Source organism: Xiphophorus hellerii, chromosome 12 (assembly GCF_003331165.1).
Source record: "Xiphophorus hellerii strain 12219 chromosome 12, Xiphophorus_hellerii-4.1, whole genome shotgun sequence".
NCBI lineage: Eukaryota > Metazoa > Chordata > Actinopteri > Cyprinodontiformes > Poeciliidae > Xiphophorus > Xiphophorus hellerii.
The window spans coordinates 10585773-10607922 of NC_045683.1; the positions used below are offsets into that span (position 1 = coordinate 10585773).

The following is a 22150-nucleotide window of genomic DNA, read 5'->3' on the forward strand; positions in this document are numbered from 1 at the left end:
CATTCAGTGGAATGATAAATTGTATGAAATGGTTGAATGTGGAAAACAGCCTTAGTCAGGAGATACAGTACAGGCAAAAACATTCGGAGTCAACTTCAGCTTCCTGTTTACAATTCCTTTTACTTTATTGCATAATCAGATTTATTTTTACATTAAAAAAATCTTATTTTCCCCAGTTTACTTTTAGGTTGACATTGCTTTTTCAGCACTGTTGCTCATATAAAGCTAATATAAAATAAGGCTTTAATTTCAGGTTTGAAAAGATTCAAAACTTCAACAGTAAGACAGTAAATAGTTTCCATGTTGTATGTTTGAAGTGCTTCTGGTAAATCAGATGATTTAACAGCCTGACCCCTGTAGAAATGTATTCAGTGAATGCATACTGATACTTGTGTTAATGCTTCAACAAGAGAACAGAAAACAGTTTGATATTCTGACATAAAACTGTCTGTAGTCTTGTAGTAATCATTTTCTTTCACTAGGTGTCCATGTTTTCTCAGAAAATTCTGAGTTCGAGACAAATTGCGGGTAACCTGCTTTCAATTTTTATTTTTACAAAAGAAACAAAATGTAGGCACAAATGATCTCTTCATACACCACTCTAATGTTACGTCACACTTTCTGGTTTTTTGTCAATGTAACAAAAAAGAAATCACAAGGAACACTGACTAAAGATTCTCTTTGAAGCAAGTTAATTTCACTTTTAATTTCATTCAGCCCAATCAGTCAGTAAAATACTTTTATTGCACATCAGACACACATTGAATTTATAAAAGCACAGCAAAAGATTAATAACTAGAATTACAGTAAAATCTGGAGCGTGGAATAGAGAAAAACAGATCTAAAACACTTTAATGAAGTCTGCAGCTTTATGAAATGAGCTAAAGAGTGCAAAATGCAATAAAAGGTGCTATTTAATACAGGAGTACTCCGAAAGTACTAAGACGTGAAAGAGGCATCCTCTCCAAGCATAGGAGACTGAAAGGAGACCAAAATGATGCATTTATGTATCAAAAGTTGAATACATAGAAGTAAACATTTGGTAAGTGAAGCTTATTCTGCAGAAACTGTCAGTTGCCATTCTGCTGAGAATTCATACATTTTGCTTTACAGAGGACAACATGAGTTATGTAAAGCAAATGAACATATAAAACAAATGAACAGGTCAAATCCTAAGAAATTCTTTTGCCAGCTGTTGTTAAGTATTGTTTTCCTAATAATCTAAAATAGAACTTCCTGGCAGAAGAGACATAGGATCTCAGTTAAACATCCCTGGTTAAGAAAAATAAAGTGAATTGTTTCTTTTTAATAGCTAATAATAATCATAATCTGCTTGTGGTTTGTTGTTTAACAATATGAACATCTGTAATAGTTGCCTTTAGAGTAACACAACCATTCTTTAATTTTCTCCTTTTCCAATCTAGTGGTTTCTTGTAGGTAAGGCTTTCTATAAAAATAAAAAAGTATTTTTGTAAAAAGAATGTTCATCCATTACCTCCTGTACTAGAATACTTTTTAAAATGTAACCTAATAATATAGAAAAAAATTAATTTCCCCACTTTTCACAGGTTGTTTTCCTTTTAACACTCTTTTATCTGGGCCATCTAGAAAGGAAAAACCCTCAGGGAAGTCCTTGTCTTCCTTTTATTCTTTTGTACAAGTGTGCACATCCTAAATATTCTACCAAAGGGGATTTCCTGCTCTTCCTGGAGCTTCCTTGAGGCTCACAACAGGCAGATAAGGCTTTTCCCCTCCTCGATTTCCTCCTGAACCTTATCGCTGGAAGTGGCGATCTCGGCCTGCGCGGACAGGACAGAGCACAGGAAAGTTCCCAGCGTTCCTCCTATCGCTGTGTAGAACGCCCAGCCGAGGGAGCAACCAGCCGGCCTGAAGGGCGAGGCCTCCAAGCCGCAGAAGGACGCCACCTTCTCTGACCCCCAGCCTGTGGGATACAGCATCAGCCCCACTATTAGCAGCAGACCTGTGGGGACAAAGCCGGGACCAGACAGTGAGATGATTGGCTTCATTCATTCTTTAGATGAATGTCATGATTAAAAAAAGTGCAGATTGGAACATGTTGCGTCAACTCTAGTTGCGATAGCATCTATTCCATGGCTGGCAAATGTTTGATTTGTGATAACAAAAACTAAGTTTGATCCCACCTTTCATTGCTGTGCAAATCTTTTACATATTCAGCACAAACAACTAGACACATGTGTAGAAATTCATTTTTGCATACAAAGAGGTGTGAAGAGATTCTAATATTAGACTCCCCCCCTGCTGAAAAGTGCAATGCAATTGAATTGTGAAATCAAATGTTACAGCTTGCAGAGTTACAGCCGTGAAACTTCCTGCCAGCTTGATGCACAGAGTGCAATAGTGAGCCTACATGGTCTCTGTTGAAAAGTCACATTTGTGACATTTAGTATTTCCGCTTCTTCGGTTTCTCTTTACAATCTTGAAACTTTGCATAGATGAATCCAGAACATATGAATCACTGAAAAGATTAAATGTTTGATACGTTTCTGATTCTGGTCAATGGAGTGTAAGTCTTGTTATAATGACACATTATTGAACAAAAGATTACTTCACACAAAAGTGATATAGAAATAAATGTTTTTATTTTCTATTTTAGCTTCAATCAGATGTTTTTATAATCATTATGTCATGTTCCGTGTTTTTCTGTGTATTTATTTCGAGTTTCTGTGTCTCTGTGTTGTCCTGTCTCCCCTTGATCGTTTCCCAGGTGTGTCTCGTTTCCTTGATTACCCTCTGTGTATTTAACCCCACCTGTGTCCTTTGTTCCTCTTGGGTCCTCGTCTAATGTCCTCAGTCAGTCGTTTGTAGTCGTAGGTTTCCCAGTCTGCCTACCTGTCCATTCGTGTCCCCAGTTGCTACCAGTGTGAGCCTTAGCTTCCGCTCAGCTGTGCTGCCTGGATGTTGGACTGCTTTTGTTGGATTATTCACCATTAAACATTCATTTTTCACTTCTACCTGGATCCTCAGCGTATGAGGGGCCGTTTAGGACAAAATTTACGTTTTGTCTCTCACACACTACCAAAAAGTCTCGCATACTCCAAAAAAGTAGCCACGCACACTCCAAAAAATTACGTTTTGTCTCTCACACACTACCAAAAACTCTCGCATACTCCAAAAAAATAGCCTCGCACACTCCAAAAAATTACGTTTTGTCCCTCACACACTACCAAAAACTCACGCATACTCCAAAAAAATAGCCTCGCATACTCAAAAAAATTACGTTTTGTCTCTCACACACTACCAAAAACTCTCGCATACTCCAAAAAATTACATTTTGTCTCTCACACACTACCAAAAACTCACGCATACTCAAAAAAATAGCCACGCACACTCAAAAATTACTCACGCACATTCAAAAAATACTCAAATTGCGTATACACACACTACTAAAATGTCACACACACACACACAAACGTTAACTTTCTCGCTCACATACACTACTATCAGCTCGCTCACATACACTGTACTAACAGCTCGCACATTCACAAACGTTAACTTTCTCGCTCACATACACTACTACCAGCTCGCGCACATACACTACTACCAGCTCGCGCACATACACTACTACCAGCTCGCGCACATACACACAAACGTTAACTTTCTCGCTCACATACACTGCTAACAGCTCGCTCACATACACTGTACTAACAGCTCGCACATTCACAAACGTTAACTTTCTCGCTCACATACACTACTACCAGCTCGCGCACATACACACAAACGTTAACTTTCTCGCTCACATACACTGCTAACAGCTCGCACACACACAGACGTTTATCTCTCACATACACAAGACTAAAGTTGAACACACACACAGTACTAAGACTCGTTTTATGTATGTGTGAGAGCGAGACTCTTTATGAATGTGTGAGAGCGAGACTCTTTATGAATGTGTGAGAGCGAGACTCTTTTTGAATGTGTGAGAGTTGTCACGGAAGAGGCGGGGCATAATTTTTGGATCAAACTGCGCATGCGTAGATCCTAAACTATAAGTTTCGATTGTTGACTCACTGTATGTTCTATTACTTAGTATATTTGTGCTTTTAAATATATATAGAACGTTTAACTTTCTTGTAGATTAAATGTGCTATAGAAATAAATGAATCTGATTGATTGATTAAAAATAGCAAAATTGCTGTAGTACAATCTGTCCACTGGGTGCCAGTATTACAGGAATTATTAACCGGCGCCAACTAGTGCCGAAGAAGAAAGAGTTTGCTATACCGAACATGGCTAACTCTAATTCGAAACGAGAGAGAATTGGTCAGGCAGCTGCCATTTTAAACACCATTCTATCTTCTCCGGAGGCAACCAGCACTTTGACAGGCGCATTAAACGATTCAACGACTGCCCGCAGTGCTACAATCTGGCACCCAGTGGACAGATTGTACTACAGCAATTTTGCTATTTTTAATCAATCAATCAGATTCATTTATTTCTATAGCACATTTAATCTACAAGAAAGTTAAACGTTCTATATATATTTAAAAGCACAAATATACTAAGTAATAGAACTAGAACATACAGTGAGTCAACAATCGAAACTTATAGTTTAGGATCTACGCATGCGCAGTTTGATCCAAAAATTATGCCCCGCCTCTTCCGTGACAACTCTCACACATTCAAAAAGAGTCTCGCTCTCACACATTCATAAAAAGTCTCGCTCTCACACATACATAAAACGAGTCTTAGTACTGTGTGTGTGTTCAACTTTAGTCTTGTGTATGTGAGAGATAAACGTTTGTGTGTGTGCGAGCTGTTAGCAGTGTATGTGAGCGAGAAAGTTAACGTTTGTGTGTATATGCGCGAGCTGGTAGTAGTGTATGTGCGCGAGCTGGTAGTAGTGTATGTGAGCGAGAAAGTTAACGTTTGTGAATGTGCGAGCTGTTAGTACAGTGTATGTGAGCGAGCTGATAGTAGTGTATGTGAGCGAGAAAGTTAACGTTTGTGTGTGTGTGTGTGACATTTTAGTAGTGTGTGTATACGCAATTTGAGTATTTTTTGAATGTGCGTGAGTAATTTTTGAGTGTGCGTGGCTATTTTTTTGAGTATGCGTGAGTTTTTGGTAGTGTGTGAGAGACAAAATGTAATTTTTTGGAGTATGCGAGAGTTTTTGGTAGTGTGTGAGAGACAAAACGTAATTTTTTGGAGTGTGCGAGGCTATTTTTTTGGAGTATGCGAGAGTTTTTGGTAGTGTGTGAGAGACAAAACGTAATTTTTTGGAGTATGCGAGAGTTTTTGGTAGTGTGTGAGAGACAAAACGTAATTTTTTGGAGTGTGCGAGGCTATTTTTTTGGAGTATGCGAGAGTTTTTGGTAGTGTGTGAGAGACAAAACGTAATTTTTTGGAGTGTGCGTGGCTACTTTTTTGGAGTATGCGAGAGTTTTTGGTAGTGTGTGAGGGACAAAACGTAATTTTTTGGAGTGTGCGTGGCTACTTTTTTGGAGTATGCGAGAGTTTTTGGTAGTGTGTGAGAGACAAAACGTAATTTTTTGGAGTGTGCGTGGCTACTTTTTTGGAGTATGCGAGACTTTTTGGTAGTGTGTGAGAGACAAAACGTAAATTTTGTCCTAAACGGCCCCTCATATCAGCGTCTGCCTCTCCACCTCACACCACACTTTATGACACATTATTCTAGTCACGCTTTGTTAAAAAAATTACATTTGGAATTTTATACTAAAACTATTCAACACCTTAAAGTAGCACTTGATAAATTCTGGGCAAAGCCTGAAATACCTGAACTGAATAATATTACAAGTAAAAATTACAAAATGAAACCTGGCAGGGATTGTGGCTGTGTTGTTTCCATGTAGAAGACTCTACTGGGAGTCATAAATCAATCCATTAAAGATTTTTATCAGAAATCAAAGTTAATAAAAAAAATATATATATTTCATATACTATTATTCTGCAAATAATCTGTTATTTAGTTATTGCTATTTGTGTTTACGTTATATCTGATTGGTTTACTAGACATAAAGTTGGAAGTTAAATTTTTTGGAAACCACTGTTCCAGGTTGCTCATGAATAGTTAAAATGGAGGATTTCCTTGTGTGAATAATACCAGAACAGAAAATAAAACACACAACAAAAAACATTATTGGTCAAAAATGAAAAATAGGGTTTTTTTGTATGCTTGGGTCGAGGTCCCGTTATAGGTCATGTAAAACCCAGTTTGGTCCTTTTTGAGCATTTCCAAAATCCAAATAACTTTCTGTGTTATGTCTTTGTCATGATTGTTGCAGAAAAGTAAGTAATGGTTGTAAATAGATAAATAAAAGTATTAAAGTATGCCAGAGAATAGAAACTTGAAGTGTTGCAGTCCACAACCAATCTTGCTGAGCACTGCAAGTGAGCAGGCTGAAAGACAGCTACTACACTTTTCCTTCTCTTACCTGCAAGAATGACAAATGTGAATTTCTGTGAATATTTTCCAACAAAAACAGACTGCCTTGTGGTGGAAAGTGTATGAGTACCTCCCATTATTCTCATTAAATGAATGCTATTTTAAAATTAAAATAAAGCAGCTGATTACCTGAGCAGACAAGCTGATGAACAAACCCATTAGTAGCAACCAGGCTCCCTGTTTTATTCCATACAGAGCAGAACAACAAAAATCAATATTCTAAACATTTAGCATTTGGAAACTACTAGTAACAGATGTTATTTTTGTTTATGTATTAAAATATAAATATATCTGCATAGAATACTGCAGTTGCGATAATCAGTATATTATGTAGCATTAGCAGAACAATTTCTTATTAGATTTTAGATCATGATTTTCATTTTTGTTTTAAAACTTTGCCTTAAACTGAAGTATTTTTTTTAACCCACATTTTCTATTTACATCTTACAATACGCTAAATGCATCCAGGGCACAGTTAGTGAGGAATATTTGGACAAATGGCTAAGTTTCCTCCATTTAAAAGAACCAACACATCTTTACCTCCAATAGCCTGGAGCAGTCCACAGATGTTGAATATGCTCTTCTTCTTGATGCTCTGAAAGCACAGCGTGAAGATGGAGATGCAGGCCACACACCCGAGCACCAGCATCCCGGCTGCCAGAAACAACATGGCGGCCTGCCAGAATTTACTGGCCACTTCCCCGAATGCCCGTGCGTAAATCCCACAGCTGATCTCTCCCTTGATTCGGTAGCAGCGGTTGTAGAGGCCGAGGGACTCCCTGTCATTCACTTTCGTCTGTGTCACACCGTTCTCAGGCAGAGGGGGTCTCAGGAGCCATTCGGGGCTCATGAAGGCGACCAGCTCCGCAAAGGCCACCACGATGCTGAGCAGGGTCCACAGCATGGAGCGGCATGTTACAATAACATGACACATGGCTTCAGCTCTGAGTCCAAAGTTGAAATAAGGTCTTTAGGTTTCCAAAGAATTCCTCTCCCTCTCCACAGAAAGGTCAGAGAGGTTCCTGGTTTAAATCCAGATGGACTGCAGATCTTGGTCCCACCAGTCAGCACCACTTCTCCTTTTTAGTGTTTCCCTCCTCTCTGAAGCGAGCTAACACACTGGTCATCCCCAAAAGCAACAAAGCTCTGACACAGCTTCCTTTAGTCGTGGCTCTGGAAAATAAAGAAGCAGAGAAACATCGAAAGGTCACTCAGGATTTTCCCGTTTATTATTCATTGGTCCCCAGGATGTAAAGTTCGTCTCCCTGCTACCAGCTCAGACTCATCCTACTACAGATTCTGTCAGCCAGCTGTGAGCGTAACATGAGCATCACTCCCAGATGGTTCACAGTCATAATGAATCACACACACGTCACTTCTGGAGATAGCAGAGTTTATACTATCATAATTTATTCTCAGACCTCTGTGTGCTGCATTTGAACTGAGAGACAACAGGAGCCTTGTTTGAGCAGCTGTCAGCACCGATCAGCACAGAGCTCTGCTACAACACGTTACATCTGACAGCAACAGAAAAACAGGCCTGATCCATCCTGCAATGGCAGATCCAAGTTAAATAGAGCCGAGTGTTTAAGTTACACCTAATAAATGCTATAAATGATGAGTTTTATACATCAGAGCCTTCCTGTGCGACAAGAGCTTGTGTTTATTTACAGATGAGTCACTGGATCACAGAAAGTACTTGTTCTGCTGTTACGATTTAGCTGCTGTGGCCGCACTGGCCTCGCCACAGTCATCGTCTTGCGGGAGTTGAATAGTTTCTCTCATTTCACAGATTCATCATGATGACATAAACATAAAAATATTTATTATCTGGTTTACGAACTGCCTGGTTGTCCTTGCCTAATTTCGCTGGTCGGAAGTCAGGAGACATCTCAGTAAATATCAACTTCTAAAGCTGCAGTTGGTCTGAATTGCTAATCCTATATTACTTGCATATCATATTATGGGCATAATGCATATCACAAAAAAACTGGAAAAGTTTAAGCAAGGTCAAAACCCTTTGCTCTTTGAGAATAATATGAAGGTCAGAGGTTCGGAGTCAGACAACATGACTCTTTCAAAGAGTCCAAAACTCTCCAAATAGAGTGGAATCTTATCATTTAAAGTAGAATAATCTTATTAATGTCATTCTAAATCCTTACTTAATGTCTCATCCTTCTTTGGGTAAAAGTTTCAGCAGAAAAACTTTCACCAGAATTTATAAATCGCTCCTTCTACCTTGCCTGAAGGACATAAAGGAGTTAGGTTTCAGATAACAACACCACAAGTAAAATTCCAGTTTAAGATGGTAAATCTCTCAACCACAAGCTCTAGGAATGAACAGCACTGCTTCATATTGTTTGATAAGGTCTGAGTCACTTGTAGAGAATCCACCTCAGAAATTTCACGGGCCACAAAATGATAGAGTTATCGCTTGTATATTGAAAAGGAGACTTGATGATTCATCTAAACACAGGACTAACTACAAAGCAAAAAAAAACAAAAAAAATGAGGTCACAATGGCAAAGTCAGACAGCATCTGAGATCCAGGTATGGAGCCTCAGCTGTGGTTGCGATTCATATCATCAGGATTCGGCTTTGTCTACGGTTTGTCTTAAGCTGAATATCACGGACTTCACAGCGCTTCACATTTTCTTACTTCCATTCAACTTGTTTTCCCACTCCTAATTAGATATTATATGAAACCCCAGACAAAATACATCGTCTAGTGTCTACATATAATTACCCAGCCAGCTTGGCAATAAACAGCGGGAGTATACTTAAGCTAAGACCAGTTATAGCTACAGGATACACAAGAAGCAGGTTTGTCAAATTACATCGTTTGTCATGACGGAAACAGCTGGAATAAACAGGAAGCAACCAGGAAGCATCAGTGTCTCCCCCTTTGAGGACAATTCGGCTCTTAAACATTCTTCTGATCTAAACCGTCATTCCTCAAGTCAGCTCTCTACAATCTATACAAGGAGGATTCAACAAGGCATACAGTTATAGTCCACAATAAAAAGCTAGAGTGACAGTATAATCGGGTATCCGAGCTGTGTTTATGTGGTTCGGAACAATTTTGGGAGTGCTCCTTACTGTTACTGTTTATTTTAGGCCTTTCCACACTGTGGCTGTTCTAATTCTTGTCCATTTTCCCCTTTACAATACTGGTTTCACACAACAGCAAAAACACAGTCCTGGCTAGCAATGAGCAATCGGTAAACATGCAGACGTAGTTTTTTTCATGAACCTGAATTTCAATGGGATTATGAGTTTACCTTGTGCAGTTTGAGTCTTTAGTTTGCTGCTGATTATAGTTTATTCAAACAGAGCTCAGTGCTCTCTGTTAAGTCTACAGTGCCCACAAATTAGCAGCTCTTCCACTTCAAACTACACGGATGGAGCCATAAAATACATTTTTGGAAGGCAATTAGCAGGCTCCTTTTGTGTAGACCTCAGCTATTACAGGAAATTGTCTCATTCAGATCCCATTGTGGCTCTCATTTAAAGAAAACATTCAAAGGTTAACGAAACCTTCAAGCCACCTCAAAGGGGTATTACAAAGAAATATGTATAAAAGTTTCTTCTGTGTTTTTGGTACAAGGATTGAGAGCAAAACCAGGTAGATTTATCTGAAACCTAAACTTGCTGTCACACTTTATTTTGTTGGAGTTTTTAAAAACCCTTTTTTTACTGGACAAAATAATAGCACAATCCTGTCCTGCATAACTTCAAAACGCACTCACCGCTTTACATACATTTGTTGTTACATCTCTAGACGCCTCATTGACCTTTAGAAGAGTATTTTTTCCTTTGTGGATTCAGCATGGATTCAAAGTTCCCTCTGGGATTTTCCTCTATGCTGACATGATAAAAATAATATAGTAGCTGATGATTTGTTGGCTTAGCATTAACTAAGTCAATTTTTTTCATTCCAACACATCCCAAAGGTGTTTTATTGGAACAAGATGTTCTTTGCACCTTTGTGTGGTTAGTAAGTGTATATTATTATTTTGAAGAAGGCGTAAAACTTACAGTTTTCTACGGCGCCAGGACAGATAAATTTATTGTTTCTTTTTTTTCTTCACTTAATGATCACCTGACACTGTTCAGAAGAAAGTTTCCTGCTCGTTACAGAGACCATAAGCACTGGGCTTATTGACATGGGTCAATCTTCATCAGTACAAACAAAGAGTTGGCATAATGTAGGGTGAGATTATTAACGAGTCGTTGCCCCATTGAATAATATTAGCAACAGTTACATGTGGTGTCTTTTAAGCAAGGTTCATTACAATTACAGACAATCTTTGGAGACATATTTCTGTCAGTAAAGAATTTTAAGAAGATCTTTTATTGTGAACTTGAATCAATGGTTTGTGGTTTTTATGTTTCATGGGGATCAACCAAAATTTTCAGAGTTTCTTTGAAGGAAGTCGTGCGGGAACAGACACCTGCTCAAGTCATTTCTCCATTTTAGATCTCCAACTATTGTCACACTGATTCTGATTCTGATTCAGCTCCAGCGGTCGAACTTTCTGGCATATTCTGTCTCGCAGTATGAAAAGATTTCAAGACTGTATCATATTGAACATGTTGCAATATGACACTTTCAAGTCCCTTACAATTTTTTAAATAGCAGTATGCGCCAGGCTTGAGTCGCAGTAAATTTGGACGTGATTTATTTATTTTGAACATGTCCAATATCCTGAGCGTCAGATGCATCGATGCTGAAACCGTATTTACTTAAAGAGATGCAAATAGTGTGCCAGGGTTATAAAATCCATAAAACCACTTGATGAACTGATCCATATTAAAGCTTATTTAGAGTTGTGTACAAGATGTTACAGAGTTGTATGAGTGATGTGCAGCAGTTTGTTTAAGTGTGCAGAAAAAGTCAAGACACCCTGAGACAAATGAAAACTTCCCACTTGTTTACCGGCTGTTGAGCAAACTTCTGGAGAAAGTGCGTAAGCAGCAGTTCACTGATAAAAATGTGTTTCTCTGTGTTTACTGGAACACCAAACAAGAGAGATTTTACACTCCACAGCACATCAGACACTTGAAGTTATGATCCATTTCAAACACGCAGTTATGGTTGCGTTCTGTGTCTGTATCCTCAAACTGCTTGATCTTTTTTACTGGATGTGCTGCTTGTGTTGTGGATATGTATCACCTCAAACAGTGACGAGCTCTGGCGTCTTTCATGTATTGAAATGATCCTCTGTTATGCTGAGTTTGGCTGATGTTACAGGAGATGGCCTTCCAGATAAAAGCTAGTCAGCGATGAAGCGGTTTCCCATCTGATATGGTCCTGCTTCATCCCACATCGTCCTGCTGCCTTCAGACAGCAAGTCTGCCACGCAGAATAATATCCAAGCAGCACAAGACTGAAAACAACTTGCACAGTTTTCTCAAATGTCTTTTAGCAAACGGAAATGAACAACACACACACACACACACACACACACACAGCTCGATATACCAACACCCAACCGTGTGGCCAGAAAGTCTGTGTTGCTGTAAAAATTCCTTTAACTAAACCAAAACATCAGTTTCAGCAAAAGCCTGAGACAAAACAGTAAAACTGAAGGCGTGTTTGTGTCAGTCAGCAGCTAGCTTGAGGAAGCAGCTAAAGAATTAATCAGGAGTAATTGGTGTGAGACATCATAAACAGGGCTGATAGCATGCCTAGGTGCTGAGGTATAGATAGGAGGCCACTTATTATGGAACTGAAAGTGAAGGACAACTTAAAGGCTGATGGCCGAGGGGTATAAAGCACTGCTGAGTCAGATTATTCAACGAAGGAAACATTCATGAGGAGCCAGAGAAAAACAACTCTATTCATGGACAAAAAATGTTTCCAGTTCACAGCTTCTGTTAGGACGCAGCGCCCTGCATCCCCTTGGACTTTATCTGCGCTTCTTCACTTTACAACAACAAACTTCAGTCTATTTATTAGGATTTAATGTTATTGAAGTAAGATAACCATACTTGGTTTTAATGGGGTGTTTTTGTTAAAACAAATGAAAATTCAAGTCTTTGGTTGCATTTCCACAGACTAAAAGTTTTGCTCATTTTCTTTTCAAATGGCTGGAGCTCAGACTGAACATTAGACTGAGAACTTTAGTTTTCAATTCTTGTCCAATTAATGAATTTAAGTTTGGACTTTAACTACATCATTATAAGGCATGAATATGCCTCTGACGGTTTCACAAAGCATATTTATTTATACTGAAATTAAATCAAACATCAGTGAACTCTTATGACTAGGTGAGTTTGAAAACTACCGGTTGCCTTGGATTTTATTTTGGGGTATCAGTGAAAAACAAGCTGAACAAAAATGCAAATCAGAATTTGAAGTTTGTTGTCTTGGCTCCAAAACCTAAAAGATGAAATGCATTTGTAATTCTTTAATTTAGCTTATATATATATATATTAAAAAAAAACTATCTCAAAAGATTGGTCTAGGTTTTGCATATCTACATGTTACTGAGTAGATTCTAGGACAAACTGGTTCGTTTAGTTGTAAAGGTTGCTGACCTTTTATTTGTCCCAAAAAATCCCAATAAAACATTTTGACGTTTGTGGTTGCAACATCACAAAATAATGAAAATATGAAGAGATATGAATTCCTGTTAAAGGAATTGTACCTTTTTCATCCAGATCTATAGATTTCCCATTTCCATTATATAATCTAAGGAGACTCTGTCCTGTATTTTCCTCTTCAAGCTGCAGGTCTTGAACCAGAAACCTCAAACCAAAGCAATCTGTTCCCTGCGCTGGATCTGCTCAGCTACGGTCTGGTCAAGCATCTGGACCAGCCTAAAGAAAAACCCCTCAAACCAAAACTAACATAAAAAAGCTATTCCTCCTTCTGCAACTCAAATGACATGTCGGGGGACAGTCAGCAAATCACAAGCCACTAATGAGGGCCTATCTTCATCATCTTTCCAAGAACCATAAAAACACCACATGACATAACGCCAGTAAGACAGGATCAGACAGGACCAAGCATATTCCTCCCTCATGACGGCATGCAAACAGCTGAGCTCCACATGAAGAGAGGAAAACTAAAGAAACAAAACTCAATCAGCAGCCACACTTTGGGAACACCTAAACTTCTAGTCAAGATCTGAAGACAGACTTCATTCCCATGATCTCATCAGGACTCTGTTCTGACAGAGCAGGAACATAACACCCAGAAGAACAGAGAGGCTCGAGCCCTGCAGAGTTGACTTGTAGACATTCATCACATCTCTTACAGCTCTGGGAAAAATTAGGAGACCACTTAAAATGATAAGTTTCTCTCATTTTACTCTTTATAGGTATATGCTTGAGAAATATAAACATTGTTCTTTTATTCTATGAACTACTGACAACATGTCTCAGAAGTTCCAAGCAAAAATTTAGTACTTATTTGCAGAAAAATAATCAAAATAACGAAAAAGATGAGGGGCTTTCAGACCTCAAATAATGCTAAGAAAACAAGTTCATATTAATTTAGAAACATCAATACTAAAGTTTTAACTCGGGAAGAGTTCAGAAATCAATATTTGGTGGAATAAGCAAAAAGTTTTCAACAGGGTTCAGTGCAGTGGGCTCTTCATTTTTTTCAGAGCTGTATCAAACTAAACAAAATACAGAGAGAAATCACACCCAGAGCTAATAAACGCCACAGTCATCTAACCTCAGGGAGCACTTACTTTTGGTTTTGCTAACTTTGAATCTAAGAACAAATTTAAGGAAAAATGCAAAAGAGTCACAGTAAAGCTGGAGAATAAACAAAAAGACGAGTTATTGTTCGTTGGTCGTGCCATATGCAGTGAAATTCAAGAAGAATCTCTTGCAGCCACATCATAACAATGTGAGTCGCCACTTTTGTTGCTTTTCATAAACATGAAATAAAGGAATTGCAACAGAAGATTTTCCCATGAATGGGCTTCTACCATATACTGATTCTCAGAACATCAGCCTGCAAGTGATGAGCTTATTAAATACGTTTTCAGTGCTCCTGACATTAGTTAGATTTATTTTGCATACCCTGATTAAACTCTGTGAAACAGCTCAGTGAATAGCCAATAAACATTATTCCCAGACCTCTAATAGGGAGTAAAGTAATCTCAGCAGCTCTGACTCTCTTACGAATAAAGAGCCATGTTTGTTTATTGATCTGACGCCAAAAGGACACCAAAACACGTAAGCAACAGAGCAAACTATAATGAGGCAAATTCACAAACGTAAACTGTGAAAGGTGTCATGCATGCTAACCCATCCGACACGAGATTACATCCAAACGCATGACTTCCCCAGAGAAAACTGTCGGCCAGCCTCATTTATGTGTTTATTTGTGTGCATGTGCCAGTAAATCCCTCTTCATCTGCCGAGATCCTGGCCTACTTAAACTCTCTGAGATGTGAAACTGTTTACCCAGGATCCATGCCATCATTTCACATCCCAACCCTTCAGCTCCCACACAAACTTTGTATCAGTCCTACTATTTCTGAAATACCTCTGTAAGTTTTGCAACTTTTTTCTAAAATAAAAAAAAGTTAATACTTTCTGTTTATTTTTTATGAAATAAACTCTGCTATCCAAACACATGCTTATTAGCAGGCAATGAATCAACTTGATGCAGATGTTTCATCTGCCATAAATCTTGAGCTGAAGCTCCCAATAGGCACTGTTTAAACAAGCCAGCAAGGCAAAAAAATCCCAACACGCCTCATCGAGAAAAGGAACAAATGAATTCTGAATTGTTGATCAATGCATTTTTGCAAACTTACCTCCCAATATCTCTTGTTGACATTTTGTCAGATTTTATTTTCAGCAACATCCCCAGGAAGTCATGTGGAGGAGTTGTGCTGTTCATATTTTAACCGGCCAACAACAAAGATTCACGTTTAACATGCATCCTAAACCAGTTAATTAGTTCTTAGATGATGACACTAATCCAGAATCATTCTGTCACAGAAGTCAATGGTTGAGATTACACACACAGCATCCCCCAATCCCGGCTAACTCTGTCATATTGAAGTCATAATGACTTTGCAGCTTCCTCTTGACATGGATCCAAGTTGGGTGAACTTTGACCCCCCTTTTTTGATGAGTATTTTCCAGTTTGCAAATAAAATAATAATAAAAATAAATTTACAGTGACTATAATCCAGAGCTCTAGGTAAATTTGGGATGTAGGTTCATGAACATATTTTGAGCAGGGGCGTGCTGTGGTGGCGTAGGGGATAGCAAGACCCATGTTTGGAGGCCTTGAGTCCTTGACGCGGCAGTCGCGGGTTCGACTCGCAGACCCGGCGACATGTCTTCCCCCCTCTCCTTCCCCCTTTCCTGTCAGCCTACTTTCAAAAAATAAGGGACACTAGAGCCCACAAAAAAGACCCCCTGGTGGGGTACAAAAAATATATAAAAAAGAACATATTTTGAGCAAACTTCCACTGCTCCATCCCACCTCGCATGCCCTCACTTTCCAGCCACACACTTCTCATAAAACAAAGACCTGTTGCTATGACACACTTCAGGAACATCTTTCCCCTACCTGTCTTATCTTTAAAGGTGTTTTGACTGCAAAGGAAAAAATGACTACCAAGGAATCAGGGGAGCTTGAAAGACTCTCCAGAGCAAAAAGAACAACATACTTTAAAATACAAGCCTCATTTTTAAGCATATTTTATTTTTGACATTGTTGAAATCCAGAAAAATATCCTACTTACATGTTTCTAGACCTCTTATAATGTGTTAATGTCTATTTGAAGCTACTTCTAAACCCAGCTGCAGAACAATAATAAGAAGTAGTTTCCTTTAGTTTGTTGAACTTGTTCTAAGATGCAGCCAAAGTGACGCACTTACAAGTTCCTGAAGCTCTTTTGTTAAAGTCTTGCTCTTCAATGCAGCTCCAGAAAAAGTGGTTTACCAAACCTTGCACTCATTCACAAGGTAAAAATTAGGACTGATCAGTGGACATACTTTAATATATTCATACTTTTGCATAATTTTAAAAAAGCTTTGCACAAGCTTTCATTGTGTGGACTAGTCAGCCAACAGTCCCGGTTCTGCTCCTGTCAAATCTAATTTTGGGAAAAACTCAACATGTCAGGGCAGCCACTAAAGTAATTAACAACATGACTGCAACTTAAGACAAGTCCTGGAATCCACTGAGCACTGATGATGTATAGCTGTTAATGTACTTTTAAATATAGTTTAACATTTTGTTCAGCTCTTTCATTGAAGGGAGGATGAAAATTTGTCATCATTTTGCTGAAGTTTGCTCTTGTATAAACACTGCAGAGGTTTCTGGCTTTGTTTAGCTTGTGAAGTAGTACCACTTCCCTTCTCAACTAGAACAGTATGCACACAGCATGTTGGGTGGCTGCAGCGTAGCTGGACCTCCTCCCTGCACTTCAAGGACATGAGGTTGTGGTTGTAAAGAGAGGGGCTGCTGTGTGGACATTTGCGGAGGACAGATTAAGAAGTAAAAACAGTTCAGTTGTTTTCCTGTGAACCTAACGGCACGGTGATGAGACGTTTGACTGCTTCCACATGTTGTATCTAAACTAAGTGACAGCAGTCATCTGTACACACAGTTACCTCTCTTTTAACCACATTTTATTTCTTCTGCTACATAGCAACGTCATTCTTATTAAGGAAGAATGAAGTGAAGCATAAAGACTTAAGTGAACCTTGTTTCTGGAAATGAAAGCATGATTTGAATGAAGATAAAGTCTGAGAGATGAGCTTCTACTAAAGTTTCATTCATAAAAATCCACAGGATACTTCTGTGAGAGTTGAAATATTTCCTCGTTGCATTGTTTTCTACTTACATGAATCCAGGACTCATTGCAGGCAAAAAGGAGTTCTAACGGTGTGGTTCCGTTTCCTAGAGGCGGCCCAGCTTTCTCAAACATTCATTCAGTGCCTCTCCTTTCTTCAGGACTGTTCTCTTTCCTTCTCATTTTCAAAAAGACATCCCACAGCTTTCTGACGTCGTTTTGTTACGCCCCTCCTTCCTCCTGTTACCTTTACCCATCCCCCTCTGTGTCTGTCAGAGAAAAAGAAGAAGAAATGTTTCTGTGCAGCTGCATATATACATAGGGGTTGGAGAAAAAACTAGAACAGCAGAACTGAGGGCAAGACAGGGGTAAATTAAGTAAACTTTGCTTGCAGTCAACCGTCTTTAAGTCACAATTTGGATGGAGGAGATCAAACATGTAATACCAGCAAGAGTTTTGGATTTCTTTAGGGAAACTCAACCTCAGAATACTCATAAATAGTTCTTTGAAAAAGAAAAAAGAAAAAATGTTAGAATTTAACAGAATAATTGTTTTACATTGCTTTCTAAAAACAAAATTCAGACAAAATTATTAAACGTTCTAAAACAATTTCAGCTTGAAATCCTTATAACAGTGTAACATATTTTATTAACATTATATTCATACAATTAAGGGATTTTTATCAAAACTGAGTTGTTGTTGGTAATGCGGTGATTTAAATGAGTTTTTTCAACATCATATGGCCTTTGAGGCTGACAAAATGCATTTATTTTAAGATGTGTTAAAAAGATCTGGTGAGAGTGTAAGACCACTTGCATAGAAATATATTTCTTCTAGTAATAAAGTAAAGTAGTTTTATAGAATTAGGGCGACAAATAGTCATAAAAGTTTTCAAAAAGCATGTATTGTTAAATTTGTTTTGAGTATTATTACTTGAAGATTTAATATTATGATATTATTCTTGATTGTGACTCTGATCCTTTTGTTGACTCTGATCCTAGTCGATACTCATGAAATCAGATGAAGTCATAAATGAGGGATTATGACCCATAATCATCTCCTGCTGGTGGAAACTATTTATTATAGTCACATAACGGCTTCACTTGATGTCACTGTTGCATAGCAACAGCAAGGTCCTGGGTTTGTGTCCTGGCCTGTCGTCCTTCTGCATGGAGTTTGCATGTACAAAGTCAGTATAGACAGTGGTTGGATATAGTCACATAACTACATTTTCTTTAACTACACCATAAGTAGATTATAGATAATTACTTCAAAAGATTTTTTGTCAGAGCAGGTACAAAATGTCCCCAAGGAAACAAAGAACAGGCGCATGGTTGGAATGTTATCCCCTGTGGTAGATTAGCATCAATCCAGCTTTATGAATTTTGGCAAAGATGTCCTCTGTTCTAAGACTTCTTCTGCTTTCAATTTACCATTCTGACCAGGGTGATAAATTTCACTGCGCACATGCTGTTTTATATTTTACATAAAAACTTTAGAGCCATTTGTTGTTGAGCTGCAAACTCAGTTGTTTTTGATGTACTTTTAAACTATAAAACACATGCAAGCCCTTTCTTCTCCCTCCACTGGGGAAGGGATGAATTGATTTGATGATTGTTATGAGTCTTTCTCCAGACACTCATATGATTCCTCAGTTCATGGGTGAGACAGTGACAGTCAGGAGGTTGAGTATAAAGAACTGGATCAGTTATAGACATGACATGGTGTATACAGAAGCTACATCACCTGTGATGCAAAGGACATAGTGTAACACATAGTAAACAAAAAAACCGAGCGTGCTGATATACTGCAAGAGCAAAATATTTAGACTTTTAAGATGTAATTAGGAATAAAAGCAAACCCGAAAATATTCAAAACGTTTTCCTGTTGACTGGCATTTATCCGGCTGCCTCATATTTTATGTTCAAATGTTTCTAAAAAAAAATTAACTATCACCTAAAGAAGGCTGATCAAATATCAATAATGTTTGAACTGTTTTTCAAATTTGGGATTAGAAAAGTATAATTTATTTCAAACACCTGCACCTTATTTCAGTTAGTTTAGTTCAATCCACTTCCAGGTTAGTGGAAGTGAAAAGACAAATGTAAGTTTCAGTGCTTTGCTCAGCTCCTCTAAGCTTTCTGTGCATTTCTCATTTTAATTATAATGCACTATTTCTTTTTTGCTCTCTCCACATTTTGGTTTGTGTTTGTGACTTTGCCACTCAAACACAACCACACTGCCATTTGCTGCATTCCTGCCGCACACTCTTTGCGTTATTTAGCAAGCGCACAACCTACAAATAAAGCCCAATGACTGCTCTTCCCAGTCTGTTCACACCAGTTCCCGTTTCCGGTTGCAGTGGGAGTTGATTTAAACACAGACCAACCCACCAACCTCCACTCATTCTTCCAGGCTGAAACCAACATCTCCCATCACTCAGATAATGCCTCAGTAGTGTGTTGCCTCTGTGGCACTGTGTCATTTAGCTGGCCTCATTTCCAGGTCATCGTCTCTCCACACCGCCGCTGTCTCTGAGTGACTTCTTGGTGAGAACAGTGTGGGAGGCAGCGCATTCTGTAAATAGTAAAGTGCGGTCACGGCAGCATTCTGGTCTCCAGAGACATGAAGATGCTCTCGGCTGCAGGGCAACTCCATGGGAAATGCAGACAGCGCGTGTGAGACACTGGGAGCGACAACTAGGTTTGATGGTTAGTGTGGGAGGAAGGCATCCCGATGATTGGAGTGTTAGTTAATGCAACTAGATGTGTGTGTGTGTGTGGAAATAAGGGTTGTTGTAACTGTTTTTGTTTTGTTTTGTAGCTTATCTTAATTGTTATTGTATTATTATAAAGTTTTATAAAGGTTAAAGCTTCTGTCCAATTCACAGAAATGAAAGCTTGAGGACTGCAGGTCTACTTCACGCCCAATGACCGCTGGAAACGGGCACCTGCCAAGTAGACTCTACAAGAACAAGCGGGTACAAACAGTGGATGGATGTGTTTTCTCCAGGTCTTTAAACATTTTTCTTTGTACTTTGGCAGTTTTTTCACAACGTTTCAGACCAGTTTATCGATCTTGTGAGGAGTTTTAAAGGAATCAGGCTTTGACCTGACACAAGACAAGATGCATATTATGATTATATACTCACTGCTTATTGTTTTATTTTAATAAAATAAAATATTGTTTTTTATTCTTTTCTATTTCTTCTTTTTTCTGCTCAGTTTATGAGAACTTGATAGTAAGAAAATAACTTTGAACATGAATGGTTCTGAACTGAACTGATTTTGTTCCAGATGAATTAATTTGTAGTTTTTTTTCTCCACAATTCAGAGTTTCAAGATGAGAACTGAAGACGCCTCAATCTGCCGCCGCTTCTTCGTCCCTCCTGGTTCTGGTCCTGGTTCTGGTCCTTCGTCCTTCTTCCTTCCTGGCGGTTCTGCCCTCAGCGTCCTCATCATGGTGGGCTTTGTTTAGTCCAGCCATCTGCAACTTTTACAATCTAGAGACATTTTATTTTTATTTTTCAGTTAAATAAAATGGGTCCAGAGCCACAAAATGACATTTTTAAATATTTACTTTATTTAATCTGTTTTAACTGTTAAAGAGAAAATATTTTATTTTTATTTTAAGGTTTTATTATAAAGAAAACACAAAACTTCCTCAAAAAGATGATAGCTACATTTTCATATATGGGATGTTTATATTTGAACTTAGATTAATATTAAGAAAATATTAAGAAAAATAAATCGAAATAAAATGGCAATAAATCAGTTATTAAAATAAGAGTCAGCTAATTTGGTAATCGATTAATCAATAACTTCAGTATTGACTCAAAAAAGTTAATTTGCTGGAGAAAAAAACATTCAGATGTAATTAAACCAAAACTGTACAAAAGAAATCTTTAAGATTAAGTAAAATCCTGTTCGTAAATATTTTCTACCCAGAACTCATTAAGCTGCAGTTTTAGCTTCAGTAGGTTCTAATTGTGTAAAAATTTAAAAATCTCTTATTAAGAACCTTATGCATCTAATTAAATAATTGAATAAAATAATCATATATCAGTCCTACACTGTATGAAGTCTAACGAGTTTTTAGAAATATAAGTTCTTTGCTACAATTTATCAAGCATTTAATAAAGAAATGCTATTATTGAATTTTAGGCAACAAAGTGTTTATTATTAAAAAAAGAAATTAATTTGTTTGCATCTTTTAATTTACTCCTAATATTGCAGCAAAAAGGAACAAATAGTTTGGTGATTGATTGATAACTAAAATAGAAGCTCAAAAATGTCTTTTGCTTAATATTTACATTTAAAATTTAATATTTAAAAAATCCCGTTTGTAAACATTTTCTACCCAGAACTCCTGAGTGTCACTTTTAACTTAACAGGTTAAAAGAAATCTCTTATTAAGAACCAATTATTAATTTGTTAATAGAAAATCTAGTCAACAGGTCAGTTCTCCACTTTATTGATAAACAGCTAGAAATGATCAAGTGTTCAATAAAGGAATTCTGTTATTAAATGTTTATATTCTTATTTAAAAAAGAAACTGAATAATTTGTTTATTTGCATCTTTTATTTCTAATATTGTACAAAAAGGTTTAAATGAAAAATATTCAAAATGTGATTTTTATTTTTTATCAAATTTAATTACTTAAACACTTTTAATGTAATTCTGTTGTGAAAATTAAATACTAATTTTCACTAAAAAACTGAAAAGTGGTTAAAATCTGTATTTTTTTCTTTTTTAAACTTGAGTTTGTGATTTTTAGTCCTAATGAGCTGCAGGCTGCAGAGCTCTGCTTTAATTAGTCTAACTAACCTTCATCACTAGACTCAAAAAACTCTCCTGTTTGTATAAAATGTGACTCTGCTTGGCTTGCCGGGCTCTGAGGTTGAGGCCCAGAGAAACTATT

At 37.7% G+C, this 22150-nt stretch overlaps 1 protein-coding gene across 1 annotated transcript; it reads right to left on the reverse strand.

The window, feature by feature from the left end:
• Positions 1-522: 522 nt before the first annotated feature.
• LOC116730442 (LHFPL tetraspan subfamily member 2a protein-like) lies at positions 523-17419 on the reverse strand. Its single transcript, XM_032579688.1, has 3 exons — positions 17281-17419; positions 6986-7618; positions 523-1981 (listed from the first exon to the last, which is right to left on the reverse strand). Exons 2-3 carry the CDS (start codon positions 7377-7379, stop codon positions 1725-1727), a joined length of 651 nt encoding a protein of 216 aa, XP_032435579.1. The 5' UTR covers positions 7380-7618; positions 17281-17419; the 3' UTR covers positions 523-1724.
• Between the last annotated feature and the right edge of the window lie 4731 nt (positions 17420-22150).

What these genes read in the sequence shown, in the direction of transcription:
- LOC116730442 (XM_032579688.1), bottom strand. Translation starts at nt 7,379, where the DNA reads ATGTGTCATGTTATTGTAACATGCCGCTCCATGCTGTGGACCCTGCTC. An exon ending in ACTGCTCCAGGCTATTGGAG is followed by an intron (nt 1,982 to 6,985) that starts GTAAAGATGTGT and finishes TTGTCCCCACAG; the next exon opens with GTCTGCTGCTAATAGTGGGG.